The 16,159-nt window shown below is 38.1% G+C and overlaps 1 protein-coding gene and 1 long non-coding RNA gene across 2 annotated transcripts in view; one reads left to right on the top strand and one right to left on the bottom strand.

Annotated features, from left to right (window-relative positions):
* The window catches only part of LOC131761184 (flavin-containing monooxygenase 5-like), a 28,802-nt gene extending 18,797 nt beyond the window's left edge, over positions 1-10,005 (top strand). Inside the window, exons 6-8 of the mRNA XM_059071637.2 lie at positions 2,057-2,409; positions 8,015-8,087; positions 9,660-10,005. Of these exons, the coding sequence (XP_058927620.1) occupies positions 2,057-2,409; positions 8,015-8,087; positions 9,660-10,005 (772 nt within the window). The remainder of the gene's footprint in view (positions 1-2,056; positions 2,410-8,014; positions 8,088-9,659) is intronic.
* The window catches only part of LOC131761231 (uncharacterized), a 35,914-nt gene that overhangs the window by 5,875 nt on the left and 13,880 nt on the right, over positions 1-16,159 (bottom strand). Inside the window, exon 2 of the long non-coding RNA XR_010840786.1 lies at positions 1,994-2,250. This is a non-coding gene — a long non-coding RNA (uncharacterized lncRNA). The remainder of the gene's footprint in view (positions 1-1,993; positions 2,251-16,159) is intronic.

The raw sequence follows: 16,159 nt of genomic DNA, 5'->3' as shown, positions 1-16,159 counted from the left end.
GATAAAATACCATTATCTAATATAATGCATATTCAAATTTTCCAAATTGTTTCAATAATATTTGTAGCTTATTTATTTATTTTTTTGGCCACACCGCATTGCTTAAAGTTTGGAGTCCTAACAACTGGAATGCCAGGGGATTTCCTGTAGCTTTTATAGTTTTAAATCCAGGGTCCTGTCAGGTATTACACCATTGTATTCAGTTGTCATATCTCTTTAATCTCTCTTAATCTGAATTAAATCTCCATTTTCTTGACATGGATTTTTGGTTTTTTTTAAGAATTCAAGCCATTTGTTTTGCAGAAAGCCTCTAAATTTGGACTTTCATAGTGAATATTCATAGGTTATGTTGTGCCTTCTTGGTGGATCACATCAGGAGCCATATGATAGCAGTTTATTGCATATTAATGATGTAAAATTTGACAACTTGGATTAGGTGGTCTACCAGGTTTCTCTTTTGTAAAGATTTTTTTTCCTTTGAAACTAACCAGTGGGGTGATACTTTGAGACTGTGTTCCCCAAACTTTCAGCCATTTATTTCACCCAATTATGGAAACTGTAGCATCCATAACTTTGGTGATCACAAAATATATTGAGGTTATATGGAATAATAAGAGATAGTCAAACAAACAGGGTAAAGAAGTAGCATTCTAATTATAAATACAGGTGTTGGAATAGCAAAAAATACATTATGCTCTGAGACTGCACATAGTTTGGTTTGGCTGGACTATAGGCAAAGATGGAAGAGTGACTGAGTACATCTCCTGGTTCACTGGGCAGATATATGAAAATGTTTGTATGCTCTGCTAAATAAAAAGTTTAGAATGAAGACAGCCCAGAGCCATTGAAAGATTTTATCAAGTGAGTGACATAATAATAAATATATTTTGGAACAATCACTCCAAAAATGATGTAGAAGATAGATTGAAAGGGGATGGAGCAGGAGGCCCTAAAAGACAGCTGTAATGGCGCAGGTGAAACAGCATAAGTAAAACTATTCTGGGGCTGTTAAGAGGAGAAAGGGTGGCCTTGGTGACCAGATGTAAGACTCACAGTTTTGTGGCTTGGGCAACAATGTGGATGGTGGTACTGTTAGTGAACAGGAGTAAGTTTGGAGAGAAAGATGAAATGATGAGGTTGGAATGAGAACAGAATCTGTACCTAAAGGTTTGCGTCAAAGAATTACTAAATGCAGCAAACCAGTAATACTGTTTACACATATCTTGTTCCTAAGAAGAGGCCAGCTCTGTCTGAACATGATGGGCTGAGGATTCTCAGAGTCTGTTAACACAGGATCCAAGGATTCACACTGCTTTTAGAAAGGTCCAAGATTCTGCACCTTATCCTATGCTATTTCGAGGAAACATTACTTACCATGCCTAGAGTATCTCAAGGGAGTTCATAAAAAACCATTTGATATAAATCCCAAATAAATAAATCCTAGGCTGTGTGACCTTGGGCAAGCCACTTAACTTCTTTAGGCCTCAGTTTCCTCGTCTATAAGACCTGGATAATGAAAACTGTCCTGTTTCCTTCATTGAGTTTGCGTGAGACTCAAATACGTTAATGTATGTAAAAACAGTTTAAAACTGTAAGTCACTATACACATGTAATTGATTATACCGTTTGGAAAATGATGGTCCAAGCCTAGCTCTTAGGCCTTTGAAGAAGAAAAGAGACTCAACAGAATGCTGATAGTCCAGTTCTGCAGATTTCTTGACTTATGGATAGAAGCTACTAGACTGTGGACTTATCATATCACTGAGAGCATTATTAGTCCTTGAGAAACCATGCATGTACCCATCAAATAAAATAATTCTTCCCTCACTTCTCCAACATCTTCTTTTTCAATGCCATCCAGGGTCCAACTTATACTCTGAGATCCTTATCTTTATCAAGCTGGTATATATTAGACCTTTCCCAAATTTCATGAATAAAGGGAGACTATTGGCATATTGATTAACCACCTCAATCAAAATAGAATTTTACTTACATGGTAATGATCTTTCCCTCTCATGATCTCTCTTGATTTCTTCTTCTTTATCATCATTCACAGAGCTCTGAGTCAGCATCCAACGATAAATGACTTTCTGCCAAATTGTATAATTTCTGGCTTGGTGAAGGTGAAATCAAACGTGAAGGAATTCACAGAGACAGCTGCCATATTTGAGGATGGCTCCAGGGAAGATGACATTGATGCTGTTATCTTTGCTACAGGCTATAGCTTTGCCTTTCCTTTTGTTGAAGATTCTGTCAAAGTAGTCAAAAACAAGATACCCCTGTATAAAAAGGTCTTCCCTCCTAACCTAGAAAAGCCAACTCTTGCAATCATAGGCTTGATCCAGCCCTTGGGTGCCATTATGCCCATTTCAGAGCTCCAAGGACGCTGGGTCACTCAAGTATTTAAAGGTAAGTGACCATACAAGATGACTACCTAATTACTTAGTGGCTTGTTTAATTATGTTTATGTTCTTGCTTATAAATAGCTGAGACAGTACGTATGATTGTAACAGTGACTGGCACAAAATTAGTGCTCAAAAATTAATTTTTGAGGGAATATAAAGTAGTAATTTATAACCATGGACATATAGCAGAATCTACTAGGAAGTTTTCCGAAAATAGGCATTCTTTGCCTGGTGGTGTTTATTTAATAAGTCTCGGGTGGGGCTGACATAAGATTGTTGAGAAAATGTTCCGCAGGTGATTCTAACGTGCACTCCAGATTAAAATCCACTCATCTAGATTGCAAACAACTGATACATATTTGTGAAGGAAAAGAATTTAATCTTCTTTCATTATAGTTAAAGAAAGTCACATATAGAAATGCTGTGATTTCATTTCAGACAAAAATTAAGACCTGGTTAAAGACTAGTGCACAATGAAGAAGGTTCAGCCACTCAAATTCTTACTTTTCCCCCTTTATGTTCCCTCTTTCACAAAGTTTTGGCTAGGAAAACATTAGAAAAAACTTTGGGGGTTGGGATAGCAGGCTTAATATGAATCAGCAGAATGATGTGGCTTCCAAAAGACTTAACTATATCTGGCATCATTAAAAAACTATAATGTCCTGGAATTTACAACTGTTCTTCCCTGAACTGGTGAGACCACACCCACAGACATTTAAAAAATGAATCTGGAGTACCTTAAAAGGAGAGAGACAAGAGTGGTTAAGGGGTTTGAAGTACATTTGAAGTACAACTAAAGGAGCTGGAGAGGTTTGGCCTAGAGAGGATAAGATTTAGGGGAGATATGAAAGTTCCCTTCAGATACCTGAAGAGATGCCCCATGGCAGAAGGTTTTATATATTTGCTAAGTATCACTTCAAAGGGTTGAACCAGAACCAAGGAGTGAAATTTTGAGGGTTTGCACAATATCAGCTTAACATTAAAAATAAACTTTGTCCAGGCCAATATGAAGTAGATTCAAGCCTCAGAATAGGGAGAGATCAGATGACATTTAAGGTTACTTCTAACAAAGAAGTTCTTTGATTCTATGGTTACTATAATAAAATTTGCTACCATTACTAATGTTTAATTAAAACTATCCAAAGTTCTTGTTGAGGGACTTCCCTGGTGGTCTAGTGGCTAAGACTCCGCATCCCCAACGCAGGGTGCCTGGGTTTGTTCTCTGGTCAGGGAACTAGATCCCAGGTGCCTCAACTAAAGATCATGCCTGCCGCAAAAGGATCTTGCATGCCACAACTAAGACCCAGTACAGCCAAATAAATAAATAAATATTTTTTTAAAATGTTCTTATTGAAATTACAGATTCTTCTTCCCTAGTGAAGATCCTCATGGTAGCAGAGAAAAAAGAAGCAATGATGTTAGAGTTGATAGATAAAAAACTTTTCCAAATTTCTCCAAAGTTCTTTCATTTCTTTTCTTTTCTTTTTTTAATTTTTTTGGCTGTGCAGTGTGGCATGTGGGAAACATAGTTCCCCAACCAGGGATTGAACCCACTCCCCCTGCAGTGGAAGCATGGAATCTTAACCACTGGACTGCCAGGGAACTCCCAAAGTTCTTTCATTTCTTAATTCCTTTTAATTCTATCCAGTAGATCATGTACTCCTTGAGCACTGGACCAGCAATCCAATGCAAATAACCAGTTAAGTTGGCTTAATTCCAGTCATATAAAGTGGATCTTTTAATTAGGTCAATAAAGTAAGAGGAAAAAGTTGCTTTAAAATAGGCCACAGCATCTTAGTACACTTTGAACAAAAACAAGACTCTTTTCCAGGACCAAGTGAACCATTGAGAGGATTAGGGAAAATGAGTATTTGGAAGAGTCCGCATTATGACTGTGGGATTAAGGGATCTTAGGTGAAATGCACAAAAACCTCAGTTTCCTATGCTAGCAAATCTTAGTGCTAATCCCTCTAGCTTTCTTCTTAACACTTGGAAGGAAGGAATCATCAGAGAATCCCTATAACTTTATCACATTTCCAAAAGGAACCCTGAGTTTTTTGTTCTACTGTCTGCCTACAAAATCTTTGCCTTTCTCATCCCAGAATTCTACCTTCACTGTGCCAATTTTAATACCATTCTTTCACACCTGCCCAACTCAGCCTGTCCTCTTCCCTGGCCTGTCCTTTCATCACCAAGCCTCATTTCCCTACTTCCTTTGTTCTCTAGAATTACTATTCTCTTGTCAAGAAAATATTCCACCCTTTTCTAGAACACTGAACCCACTTGCTTGCCTTGGCAGAAATCTACTTTTCTTTTGTCTCTCTTGTAGCCCTCTCAAGAGCCCTTGCAAGTGTTCCACTTTCATTTAGTAACTTTCTTCCCTTGAAAACCGTATGAAATGATACTAATTCTCTGGATCACAAGGAAGCATTATGTCATAGCATGGCATTCAAGTTCCTCCACAAACTGGATACAGGCTGATTTCTCAGGCCCATCTTTCACTAGTCTTTACCATCCATCCTACAATCTTCTAGATGCACTGTATAACTTACCCACTGTGCAGCAAACACAGCAGGTACTCTTGTACCTTATGCCTTTGCTTCTGTTGTTCTCTCTGCCTGGTGTGCCTTCCCTTTACTCGTTATTTGTGTGGAAAAATCCTGTTTATTTCCTCCCTTTCTTTGTAGTATATTGAAATCTCTTTAAATAAAAGAATCATGTTTATTTGTCTTCCAAGTCTAGACCAGTGCCTAGCACATGGGAGGCAGCTACTACATCTCTATTCAATGACTGCAAGTTTAGCTTTGGAGGTTTTCTAAACTCTACAGTAGAAAGTTCTTATCAGAGGATCTCAGCTTATGAACTACCTTCTCAATTTCCAGTCATGGTAAAAGGCTGGACTGGACTGAAAGAGCAAAATGGCAGCCACACCTCCTTTCTCTTGTAACATTATCTTTACATTTAATGTGCAGGGACTAGTCAGGATTGCATAAATACAATCTGCCATAGGCCTGAGAGATGACTGAAAGACTTAGTTCCACAGAGTTATAATTCAGGCTCGCTCCTTTTGAACCTTGTCTTGCAACCCTTAGGAAATCTCTGAACTTCAGTTCCACACTGTTCTTCAACAACATTCTTCAGCTAACATCTACTGGCCTCTTAGTTTATGCCAGACCCTCTGCTATGTGCTGGAGATGCAAATATGACCAAACAGAAAATTCCTATCTTTATGGAACTCAGAGTCAAGCAAGGGAGACAAGTAAACAGACATTTAATGTGTTCATTCATTCAGCAGGTATTTACTATATCCTAAACAAGTGTCCAATAACAATGTAGAGGAGCTGGCTATGGGAGCAGGAAGCAATAAGTACCCAATTCTCCCTACAACTGCAAATACACTGTAAAAAAGTAAGAGTTTACTAAAAGGACATGGACATCTTGACCATAACAGAGAAGAGAAAAATTAGTAATATTTATGCAAAGTTAGAGAAAATGACAAAATAAACCAAGTCCTGAGAACTACAAGGAGTTCAGAATTCTGAAGAATAAAGTATTACAGGAATTAAAGAAAATGAAGCTGGAGATATTTATAGAAGCAAAACCAAGAAAAATCCTTAGGTGTCATGCAAGAAGTTCACATTCAATGTAGGCAATAGAAAACAATTGAAGGATTAACTGTTAGAGGGAGAGTCAAATCAGATTTGTAATTCAGAAGACATATTAGAGGGAAATGAAATGGGCAATAGGTCAGTTTCGAGCGTGTGACAAATGTCCAAGAAAGACATAATGAGGGCTTTAAACTAAGGTAAAGGAATACAAGGAGAAATATTTGAATGAAATTTCATTGGTGAATTTGAAAGGATTTGCATGGAATGTAGGTTGGAGATGAAAGAGAGAAAAGAATCTGCTCAGGGGCTATGGCTATTGATGTAAACTGGTAATATAAGAGGAGGAGCAAGATAGGAAGGAGGGCGATACATATGGTAAAAATGACATGTGCCTGAACGAGGAAACATTGCAACAACAGTATCAATGAATTAAGAACTGCACCACCAGATACAGTTCACATCTTTATATATTCCTATCTATCTACCTATCTAATTTATAGTGATTTCTTATTTGGTTGTGTTTTTGTTGTTTTTTGTTTTGTTTTGTGTTTTGGATGAATTGGCTGCCTCACAGGCAAGAAATGACCTCCTCCTCCATAATGTTTCTAGTTAAGAGAAGTAAAAATTACGGTTGTACTATGAGAAATAATTTGGAAATCAACTCTCAAACTGTGGTTCAGGAGCATCTTAAGACCTCTGATTAACTTCAGATGAAGCACTTCAGTGATCACTCATTGAGTTATGAACATACATAATAATTCCCAAGGCTAAAATAAAAAGAACACATGGCAAAACACAGAAGGCTATTTCTTGAGTGTTGAATTTGGGTCTCATGTTTTAAGAGGGACACACCAGGAAAGTTACTAGAGTGTGCCCAGAGAAAGGCAACCAGTGGGGCAGAGAACGTGAAGCCTGCTATTTGGGGACTGTTAAAGCTTTAAGGTTGATAATGGGAAGACTTAAAGAAGTTATGACAGCTGTTCTCAAGTGGTTCAAAGGCTGTCATTTGTTAATACTAGACTCCTCGGCTCCAGAAGGCAGAGCTAAGTCCACTGGTGCCAGTTGCATGAAAACAGGTTCTGGGGTCAATGAAAAGAATAATATTCCAGCAAATAGAGCAGCCAAACAATTAAATCGTCTCATCAGGTGATGAGATCCCCATCACCAGAAATATTTAAGGAGTAATGAGATAACCACTTGAGAGTACTTGTAGAGAGGATTGTATTAGGTAAGATCTATTCCCATTCTAAAATTACACGTTCCAGAATTTTGTGGAGTAACACTTTAGAGTTGGGTGTGGCTAAAGTTTTCTACCTGGCATAGTGATTGTAAATCCGGGCATAAAGCTAATCATTTAAATTGAGAGTTGTCTATGTTGACTTAAATACTATTCTACCTTTGTCTAGCCATATCCTTGGTGTTAATTTCCTGCTACTGGAACTCTTTGTGCATTAGTGCTTAAATTTATTTGTTAAGATTGGGTATTGTGAGTTGCCTTTGACCTTCCCCCTTACTCTCACCAAATAAAAAATTTAGAAAGTAAGGCTTATCTTCCATGGAACTTTAGGCATAAAACAGGACTGAGAGTTTACTTTTACTTCCTCCTCCCTGTGGTATAAACCCTCTTTGTTATTAAGAATACAAGTACAGGTGTGTTTCCCATATTCCCCCGGCCCTTTTACTTTGTACCTCATTTTCCGTATACTTTTAAGGCCATTTATCATTTCTTCATGTCCAAATTTCATTTCCCAATTGAAAGACTATGTTAGGGAGGAGGCAGGTATTGGTTGGAAAGCAAATTAGGAGAAATATCTTCCAAAGACAAAGCAGAAAAGAGTAAGCTACTGAGGTTAATATGATTATATTCTGGTGGTGGTAGGCTAAGGTGATCAAATGAAGGTGTAACCTCCTTGTTACAGACAACTAGCCTGTATTACTTTGAATTTTCCATAGCATGGTGATTGTTAATAGGATTAAAAATTTTTTAATTTTTCTCTTTAGGGATAAAAACACTACCCTCACAAAATGAAATGATAAAAGAAATAGCTAAGGTTCAAGAGGATATGGGCAAAAGGTAAGAGTTCTCCCAGGAAGATAGTTGGTTAATTTTTCCCACTTAGTTTTTTTTTTTTTTTTTTTTTTTTTGGCTGCATTGGGTCTTCGTCCCTGTGCATGGGCTTTCTCTAGTTCTGGAGAGCAGGGGGCTACTCTTCTTTGCGGTGCATGGGTTTCTCATTGTGGTGGCTTCTCTTGTTGCAGAGCATGGGATCTAGGCATGCGGGCTTCAGTAGTTGCAGCATGTGGGCCCTAGAGCGTGTGGGCTTCAGTAGTTGTGGTGCATGGGCTCTAGGGTGTGCGGGGTTTAGTAGTTGTGGTACACGCGCTCAGTAGTTGTGGCACACAGACTTAGTTGCTCCACAGCATGTGGGATCTTTCTGGACCAAGGATTGAACCCATGACCCCTGCATTGGCAAGCAGATTCTTAACCACTGTACCACCAGGGAAGTCCCCCCACTTACTTCTTAATAGGAGCAATGTTGTACTGTATTTATTGTCCTCGTGTTCGTTTAAGGATTTAGATTATATTTTGAAGGAAAAGGAAACCATAGTTTGTGACAATAGAGAATTACTACCAAGTGGTTTGAATATGGATGGGAAAGGAGAGAAAAGCTTAAGAAAATTCTGTTTAGGGCCTAAAAGAAAAGTCAAGTAGGAAAAAGCACATGGAGAGAAAACCAGGTATATTATTTTGGCAAGGAGTACATGAAGGGATATTAGAACTGCCAGAGGAAGGAAGGGCAACGATGAATTAATGAGAGGTAGGTATGGTTAAATTACAAATCTGTAGGTAGATTTACAAATCTGCAGAGGCCACTTTGCTGGCTGTCATGTGACAGCATACTTAGGTCACAGTGGCTCTTAGTATGTGAAATCTGTAGGATCTGGGAAGGTGGTATCACCAGCCAGTATTTTAGTGCTTGGGTGGACACATTTAGCAATCTGAATTTCAGAACTTGTGCTTATTCACTTGGTGATCTTTATTTGAACAAAGTTGATGTCGATGAAGTTCCTAGATTTTTCTGAAGTCAGAGGCACAATCATCCCATGCCCAAAGACGTGGTTTTCTTCAACTGATTATACCAGCATAACTCTCCCTTCTGCAAGAAGGAGAAAGCCAGGTTTTACTTAACCCTGATACCCTTTCTAGGTGCTCTCCTATTTTCCTCCTTCCTTTCACTGCCAAACTTCTACAATTTATATTCTACATTATATATATTGACTTGTAATACTTTCCTCTGTTCTCAGCTTATCTATTTCTTCCACATCCTTCAACGACTATCATAGCTCGATTTTTACTACCCTCTTCTACATTTCTATTTAGCAGTCTAAAACCACGATTTACCAGAAGTCTTATATTCTTGTCTGTTTCATGTGAAGTCTCACATTCTTCTCTGTTTCATGTGTATCTATCTTATCTAGTTCAGTAGTTTATAAGGCCCTTAAGAATAGAGATGTGTCTTTTCTTTCTTCTCTATTTTCTACAGCTCCTAGCCCAATATTGAGCCACGAGCAGATAGAAAGCATTGATTAATTGATGGAGTGACTGAATTGTTAATAGGCATGGCTTCTGTCTTTTCTGCTTCAGGTATGTGGACAGCCAACGCCATACCATTCAGGGAGACTATATAGATACCATGGATGAGCTTGCTGATCTGGTGGGTGTCAGGCCCAATCTGCTGTCCCTGGCCTTCACTGACCCCAAATTGGCATTACAGTTAATTTGGGGACCCTGTACTCCAATACAGTATCGGCTACAGGGCCCTGGCAAGTGGGATGGAGCTCGAAAAGCTATCGTCACCACAGAAGATCGTATCAGGAAGCCGCTAATGACAAGAGTAATTGAAAGCAACAATTCCACAGCTTCAACAATAACAATAGCCAGGTTTATGCTGGCTGTGGCTTTCTTTGCTATAATGATGACCTATTTTTAGCTGTTCCATTGTCATTGTCCCAATTTTCTTTGAAAGCTGGATCTGGACATGCCTTTAGAACGTGACAAGATTGAACAACTCTCAGCTTCACACTGCCCAGAAATCTACTTTTATTTCTCTTTCCAAAGCATTAATCCTTTTCCCTCTTTTCCCTACAGTGAAATCCCACCTTTTCATTTGTACTGACTTACCGCCCTTACTCTTATGATCCATCACTTTTTCCTTTCAGTTATTCCTGGACTGTGAACTCAGATACTCTTTTAGTCTTGTTTTGTCCTTAGCAGATTTCCTGACATGTGGTAGGCGCTTTCTTTTCTTTTTTTCACATCTTTATTGGAGTATAAAGGCTTTACAATATTGTCAGTTTCTGCTGTACAACAAAATGAGTCAGCTATATGTATATATATATATATATATACATACATATATATATATATATATCTCCCCATATCTCCTCCCTCTTGAGCCTCCCTCCCACCCTCCCTATCTCATCCCTGTAGGTCTTCACAAAGCTCTGAGCTGATCTCCCTATGCTATGCAGCAGCTTCCCACTAGCCATCCATTTTACATTTGGTAGTGTATATATGTCAAAGCTACTCTCTCACTTCATCCTAGCTTCCCATTCCCCACCGTGTCCTCAAGTCAGTTCTCTATGTCAGCATCTTTATTCCTGCTCTGCCACTGGGTTCATCAGTACCACTTCTTTAAATCCCATATATATGCGTTAGCATACAGTATTTTTCTCTTTCTAACTTACTTCATTCTGTATGACAGATTCTAGGTCCATGCACCTCAGCACAAATAACTCAATTTCATTCCTTTTTATGGCTGAGTAATATTCCATTGTATATATGTGCCACATCTTCTTTATCCATTCACCTGTTGATGGACATTTAGGTTGGTTCCATTGCCTGGCTATTGTAAATAGTGCTGCAATGAACATTGTGGTACGTGACTCTATTTGAATTACAGTTTTCTCAGGGTATATGCCCAGTAGTGGAATTGCTGGGTCATATGGTAGTTCTATTTTTAGTTTTTGTTTTTGTTTTCGTGGTACACAGGCTTCTCACTGTTATGGCCTCTCCTTTTGCAGAGCACAGGCTCCGGACGCACAGGCCCAGCGGCCATGGCTCACGGGCCCAGCCGCTCCGCAGCACATGGGACCCTCCCGGACTGGGGCATAAACCTGCGTTCCCTGCATCGGCAGGTGGACCTTCAACCACTGTGCCACCAGGGAAGCCCTATTTTTGGTTTTTTAAGGAACCTCCATACTGTTCTCCATAGTGGTTGTATCCATTTACATTCCCACCAACAGTGCAAGAGGGTTCCCCTTTCTCCACACCCTCTCCAGCATTTATTGTTTGTAGATTTTTTGATGATGCCCATTCTAATGGGTGTGAGGTAATACCTCATTGTAGTTTTGATTTGCATGTCTCTAATAATTAGTGATGTTGAGCATCTCTTCATGTGCCTCTTGGCCATCTGTATGTCTTCTTTGGAGATATATCTATTTAGGTTTTCTGCCCATTTTTGGACTGGGTTGTTTTTGTGTTATTGAGCTGCATGAGCTGATTGTATATTTTGGAGATTAATCCTTTGTCAGTTGCTTCGTTTGCAAATATTTTCTTCCATTCTGAGGGTTGTCTTTTCGTCTTGTTTATGGTTTCCTTCACTGTGCAAAAGCTTTTACATTTCATTACGTCTCAATTGTTTATTCCTGTTTTTAATCCCCTTATTCTAGGAGGTGGGTCAAAAAGGATCTTGCTGTGATTTATGTCATAGTGTTCTGCCTATGTTTTCCTCTACGAGTTTTATAGTGTCTAGCCTTACATTTAGATTTTTAATCCATTTTGAGGTTATTTTTGTGTCTGTAGTTAGGGTGTGTTCTAATTTCATTCTTTCACATGTAGCTGTCCAGTTTTCCCAGCACCACTTATTGAAGAGGCTGTCTTTTCCCCACTGTATGTTCTTGCCTCCTTTGTCAAAGATAAAGTGACCATATGTGTGTGGGTTTATTTCTGGGCTTTCTATCCTGTTCCATTGATTTATATTTCTGTTTTTGTGCCAATACCATACTGTCTTGATTACTGTAGCCTTGGAGTATAGTCTGAAGTCAGGAAACCTGATTCCTCCAGCACCGTTTTGCTTTCTCAAGATTGCTTTGGCTATTTGGGGTCTTTTGTGTTTCCATACAAATTGTAAAATTTCTTGTTCTAGTTCTGTGAAAAATGCCACTGGTAATTTGATACGGATTGCACTGAATCTGTAGATCGCTTTGGGTAGTATAGTCATTTTCACAGTATTGATACTTCCAATCTAGAACCAAGGTATACCTGCCCAACTGTTTATGTTATCTTTGATCTCTTTCATTAGTGTTTTATAGTTTTCTGAGTACAGGTCTTTTGCCTCTTTAGGTAGGTTTACTCCTAGGTATTTTTTGTTGTTGTTGTTGCAATGGTAAATGGGAGTGTTTTCTTAATTTCATTCTCAGATTTTTCATCATTAGTGTATAAGAATGCCAGAGATTTCTGTGCATTAATTTTGTATCCTGCAACCGTACCAAATTCATTGACTAGTTCTGGTAGTTTTCTGGTGGCATCTTTAGGATTTTCTATGTATAGCACCATATCATTGGCAAAGTCAGTTTTAGGTCTTTTCCAGTTTGTATCCCTTTTATTTCTTTTTCTTCTCTGATTGCTGCAGCTAGGACTTCCAATACTGTGTTGAATAATAGTGGCAAGAGTGGACAGCCTTCTCTTGTTCCTGATCTTAGAGGAAATGTTTTCAGCTTTTCACCATTGAGAATGATATTTGCAGTGGGTTTGTCATATATGGCTTTTATTATGTTGAGTTAGGTTCCCTCTATGCCCACTTTCTGTAGTTTTTATCATAAATGGGTGTTGAATTCTGCCAAAAGCTTTTTCTGCATCTATTGAGATGATCATGACTTTTATTCTTTGTTAATATGGTGTATCACATTGATTGTTTTGCGTATATTGAAGAATCCTTGCATCCCTGGGATAAATCCCACTTGATCATGGTGTATGATTCTTTTAATGTGTTGTTGGATTCTGTTTACTAGTGTTTTCTTGAGGATTTTTGTGTCTATGTTCATCAGTGATACTGGTCTATAATTTTCTTTTTTTGTAATATCTTTGTTTGGTTTTGGTAACAGGGTGATGGTGGCCCTCAGAGAACAAGTTTGGGAGTGTTCTTCCCTCCACAATTTTTTGGAAGAGTTTGAGAAGGATAGGTGTTAACTCTTCTCTAAATGTTTGATAGAATTTGCCTGTGAAGCCATCTGGCCCTAGAATTTTGTTTGTTGGAAGATTTTTAATTACAGTTTCAATTTTATTACCTGTGATTGGTCTGTTTATATTTTCTAATTCTTCCTGATTCAATCTGGTAAAGTTGTACTTTTCCAAGAATTTGTCCATTTCTTCCAGGTTGTCCATTTTATTGGTATAGAGCTGCTTGTAGCAGTCTCTTATAATCTTTTGTATTTTTGCAGTGTCACTTGTAATCTTTTCATTTCTAATTTTATTGATTTGAGTCTTCTCCCCTCTTTTCTTGGTGAGTCTGGATAAAGGTTTATCAATTCTGTTTATCTTCTCAAGAAGCCAGTTTTTAGTTTTATTGATCTTTGTTATTTTCTTTGTTTCTATTTCATTTATTTCTGCTCTGATTATGATTTCTTTCCTCCTACTACCTTTGGGTTTTCTTTGTTCTTTTTCCAGTTGCTTTAGGTGTAAGGTTATATTGTTTATTTGAGATTTTTCTTGTTTCTTGAGGTGAGCTCGAATTGCTATGAACTTCCCTCTTACAACTGCTTTCGCTGTGTCCCTTAGGTTTTGGATCATTGTGTTTTCGTTGTCATTTGTTCCTAGGTATATTTTTATTTCTTCTTTGATTTCTTCAGTGATCTCTTGGTTATTTAGCAGCACACTGTTTAGTCTCCATGTGTTTGTGTCTTTTACTGTATTTTTCCTGTAATTGATTTCTAATCTCATAGCGTTGTGGTTGGAAAAGATGCTTGATACGATTTCAGTTTTCTTAAATTTTCCAAGGCTTGATTTGTGACCCAGGATGTGATCTATTCTGGAGAGTGTTCCATGTGCACTTCAGAAGAAAGTGTGTTTTTCCGCTTTCAGGTGGAATGTCCTAAAAATATCAATTAGGTCTATCTGGTCTATTGTGTCTTTTAAAGCTTGTGTTTCCTTATTTACTCTCTGTATGATCTGTCTATTGGTGTAAGTGGGGTGTTAGAGTCCCCCACTACTATTGTGTTACTGTTGATTTTTCCTTTTATGGCTGTTACCATTTGCCTTATGTACTGGGGTGTTCTTATGTTGGGTGCAGAAATTGTTAATAGTTGTTACGTTTTCTTCTTGGATTAATCCCTTGATCATTATGTAGTGTCCTTTCTTATCTCTTGTAACAGTCTTTATTTTAAAGACTATTTTATCTGATATGAGTATTGCTAATCCAGCTTTCTTGTGATTTCCATTGGTGTGGAATATCTTTTTCCATCCCCTCACTTTCACTCTATATGTGTCCCTAGGTCTGAATTGGGTTTCTTGTGGACAGCATATATAAGGGTCTTGTTTTTGTATCCATTCAGCCAGTCTGTGTCTTTTGGTTGGAGCATTTAATCCATTTACATTCAAGGTTATTATCAATATGTATGTTCCTATTACCATTTTCTTAATTGATTTGGGTTTGTTTTTGTGGGTCTTTTTCTTCTCTAGTGTTTCCCGCTTAGAGAAGTTCCTTTAACATTTTGTTGTAAAGCTGGTTTGGTGGTGCTGAATTCTCTTAGCTTTTGCTTGTCTGTAAAGTTTTCGATTTCTCCGTCAAATCTGAATGAGATCCTTGCCAGGTAATCTTGGTTGTTGGTGTTCCCCTTTCATCACTCTAAATATGTCCTGCCACTCCCTTGTGGCTTGCAGTTTCTGCTGAAAGATCAACTGTTAACCTTATGGGGATTCCCTTGTATGTTATTTGTTGCTTTTCCCTTGCTGCTTTAAAATTTTTTATTTGTATTTAATTTTTGATAGTTTGATTAATATGTGTTTCAGTATGTTTCTCTTTGGGTTTATCCTGTACGGGACTCTGTGCACTTCCTGTACTTGATTGACTATTTCCTTTCCCATGTTAGGGATGTTTTCAACTATGATCTCTTCAAATATTTTCTCAGACCATTTCTTTTTCTCTTCTTCTGCGACCCCTATAATTTGAATGTTCGTGCGTTTAATGTTGTCCCAGAGGTCTCTGAGACTGTCCTCAATTCTTTTCATTCTTTTTTCTTTATTCTGCTCTGCAGTAGTTATTTCCACTATTTTATCTTCCAGGTCACTTATCCATACTTCTGCGTCAGTTATTCAGCTACTGATTCCTTCTAGAGGATTTTTAATTTCAGTTACTGTGTTGTTCATCACGGTTTGTTTGCTGCGTAGTTCTAGATACTTGTTAAATGTTTCTTGTATTTTCTCCATTCTGTTTCCGAGATTCTGGATCATCTTTACTATCACTACTCTGAATTCTTTTTCAGGTAGGTTGCCTATTTCATCATTTATTTGGTCCTGTAAGTTTGCACCTTGCTCCTTCGTATGTAACACATTTTTTTGGTCATTTTTTAAAAATTTGATGGGTGGGGCTGTATTCCTGTGTTACTGGTTGCTTGGCCTGAGGCATCCAACACTGGAGTTTTCAGGCAGGTGGATAGAGCCGGGTCTTGGTGCCGAGACGAGGACTTCCGGGAGGCCTCACTCCAATTAATATTCTCTAGGGTCTAAGGTTCTCTCTTAGTCCAGTGGTTTGGACTCAGAGCTCCCACCACAGGAGGTCAGGCCTGACTTCAGGCCTGGGAACCAAGATCCCGCAAGCCAAATGGCACAGAAAAAAAAAAAAAAGAGAGAGAGAGAGAAAAAAAGGGAACAGTACAAGAACAAAGAATAAAAAACAAAATAAAATTAGAAAGATAAAAAATATATTAGAAAAAGTAAAAATATAATTGAAACAACTGCAACAAGATAAAACAAAACCACAACAGAAAAAAGAAAGGGAAAAAAGGGAGGGGGGGAACAAGCCGAAAGGAGCAGAACAATAACAAAGTATAAAGAATAAAATTAAACTAAATAAAAGATTTATTAGA

The sequence above is a fragment of the Kogia breviceps genome, chromosome 1 (genome assembly GCF_026419965.1).
Source record: "Kogia breviceps isolate mKogBre1 chromosome 1, mKogBre1 haplotype 1, whole genome shotgun sequence".
NCBI lineage: Eukaryota > Metazoa > Chordata > Mammalia > Artiodactyla > Physeteridae > Kogia > Kogia breviceps.
The sequence above is the reverse complement of the archived record's forward strand: the minus strand, read 5'-3'. Positions and strand labels throughout refer to the sequence as shown.